The sequence below is a fragment of the Chinchilla lanigera genome, unplaced genomic scaffold (assembly GCF_000276665.1).
Source record: "Chinchilla lanigera isolate Chin_1 unplaced genomic scaffold, ChiLan1.0 scaffold00013, whole genome shotgun sequence".
In the NCBI taxonomy this organism is placed as follows: Eukaryota; Metazoa; Chordata; class Mammalia; order Rodentia; family Chinchillidae; genus Chinchilla; species Chinchilla lanigera.
Window position 1 is genome coordinate 22,577,990 of NW_004955414.1, and position 2,447 is coordinate 22,580,436.

The 2,447-nt window shown below is 40.9% G+C and overlaps 1 protein-coding gene across 1 annotated transcript; it reads left to right on the forward strand.

The window, feature by feature from the left end:
• The first annotated feature begins 736 nt into the window (after window positions 1-736).
• On the forward strand, window positions 737-1,684 carry LOC102003754 (olfactory receptor 2AG1-like). The gene has a single exon (XM_005380177.1). The coding sequence runs from the start codon at window positions 737-739 to the stop codon at window positions 1,682-1,684; it is 948 nt and encodes a 315-aa protein (XP_005380234.1).
• Window positions 1,685-2,447: the final 763 nt, after the last annotated feature.

Genomic DNA, 2,447 nt, shown 5'->3' on the forward strand with positions numbered 1-2,447 from the left:
CCATAATTTCAGACACTCCAGAATCCTTCTCATTCATGGAGAATGGAGGGCTGACCAAGGGATATAAAGTGGATAAACTTGAGCACTTCTAATCAGGTTTGTGTCTCCAGCCTTGAAAGTACGTGCAAATGTAGACTTAGCTTAAAGGGAAAAGGAAATGGAATTGTTTTATTTAAGTCATGGTCCTCTTTGTTTTGTTTTGTTTTGTATTTTTGGTACCGGGAATTGAACTCAGGTCCTCATGCTTGCCACACAGGTACCGTGCCACTGCACTACATCCTCAGCCAGTTTGGAATCTCCTATACAAAACGGGTCTATACAAAAGCCAACTGAGTATTTAAAATATCATTCCATCATTGTACTATAGTTGTAAATTAAATAAGCATATTTATGTCAGTATATTTTGTTAATCTTAGTAGAGAGATGGTTTAATCTTTCTGGAAGTATACTTGTTCAGATTTAGTATCCAGAATAATATTTTCTTGTTGTGATCTGTTAATGTTTAGCTATTACTCTGGTCTCAGTTATCCATTTAGATGAATTCTTATTAAGATAAATTAAGAATCAAAAATTCAGAAATCAAGATGCCAAGGCAATTACTACTGGAAATTATATCATCTCTTGGATTCAATATTGGATATTCTTAGGAGCTTCTGGTGTTACAAAATTAAGGTCATTCTTAGCAACACTTACTGAGAATCTATCTGGTTCTAGGAGGCTAAAGAAACCACACAGAATGGAGCTCAACTCCACCTTAGGAAGTGGCTTCATCTTGGTGGGGATCCTGAAGGACAGTGGTTCTCCTGAACTGCTCTGTGCCATAATCGCAGTCCTGTACATGTTGGCCCTGGTCAGCAATGGCCTGCTGCTCCTGGTCATCACAGTGGATGTCCGGCTCCACGTGCCCATGTACCTCCTGCTTGGGCAGCTCTCTCTCATGGATCTTACGATTACATCGGTTGTCACTCCCAAGGCCCTCATGGATTTTCTGCAAGGAGAAAACACCATCTCCTTTGGAGGCTGTGCCCTGCAGATGTTCCTGGAACTGATAGTGGGGAGTGCAGAGGACCTCCTACTGGCCTTCATGGCCTATGACAGGTATGTGGCCATTTGTCACCCTCTGAACTACATGATCTTCATGAGACCTAGGGTCTGCTGGAGCATGGTGGTCTCATCCTGGATCCCGGCCTTCCTGAGTGCTCTGGGATATACTGTATATACCATGCACTATCCCTTCTGCAAAGCCCGGAAGATCAGGCACCTGTTCTGCGAGATTTTACCCTTGCTGAAGCTGGCCTGTGCAGACACCTCCAGATACGAGCTCATGGTTTACATGATGGGCATGGGCTTATTGATTCCCCCTCTTGTTGCCATTTTTGCCTCCTATACATTAATTCTCTTCACTGTGCTCCAGATGCCCTCCAAGGAAGGGAGGAAGAAAGCTCTTGTCACCTGCTCCTCACACCTGACTGTGGTAGGGATGTATTATGGTGGGGCTACAATCATGTACGTCCTACCCAGTTCCTTCCACAGTCCCAAACAGGACAACATCGCTTCTGCTTTCTACACAATTGTCACCCCAGCCCTGAACCCCCTCATTTACAGCCTGAGAAATAAGGAGGTCATGGGGGCTTTGAGGAGGGTCCTGGGAAAATATATGGTACAAACACATCCTACCCTCTAGGTAGATCTCCGAAATAATTTCTTAAAGTCAAAAGTTTTCTCCTATGCATCAAATACTCATGATAAAACTAATATAATGGAAAATGTATCTCTTAAGACAAGCATAGAGATGTAAACATGTTTGTTAAATGCTCTTTTAATTTTATAGGATATGGTTCATACTATTTAACATTATTATTCACTGTCTTTATGTATTACTATTTCTGTAGGTAACTACTTTGTTCCTAATGTTATCACAAACATGGAGAGTTCCTAATGTTATCACAAACATGGACATGGCCCTAGAGCTTTTGGTCCATACTGGACCAAGACAAGAAGCAGGGAAAATAGTTTCAAATGTGTAGCCTAAGAAAGGTTTAGTTGCCTTTGGAAGAGGAATGTTGAGATTTGTGCAATTTTAGATGAATTAATCATGTTAGAAGATCAGATATACACTGTCAGTTTTGCCTAATGTCCCAATTAGTAGTAGTCTGTGTATTTCTGTATCAGGTGTGCTCTTTTCTTCTCTCCAAGCATCAGCTGTTAAGGATGCTTCAGTGTGTGTGTGTGTGTGTGTGTGTGTGTGTGTGTGTGTATTTAAATGGGAATATTCTCCAGTGGTTAAAGTTCAAATAGTAAAGAAATTAGTAAAATCGCCCTCGCAAGTTAGGACATCATAAGCAAGGATCGTGGTAAAATAATTAAAACAAACAGAACCAAATGTTTTTACACTTTTCTAAAGCTGTCTGGAAATGTTTCAATAATTGCTAAGGATTCATATGTTT

Coding starts and splice junctions, on each gene's coding strand:
- LOC102003754 (XM_005380177.1), top strand. CDS start 737: ATGGAGCTCAACTCCACCTTAGGAAGTGGCTTCATCTTGGTGGGGATC.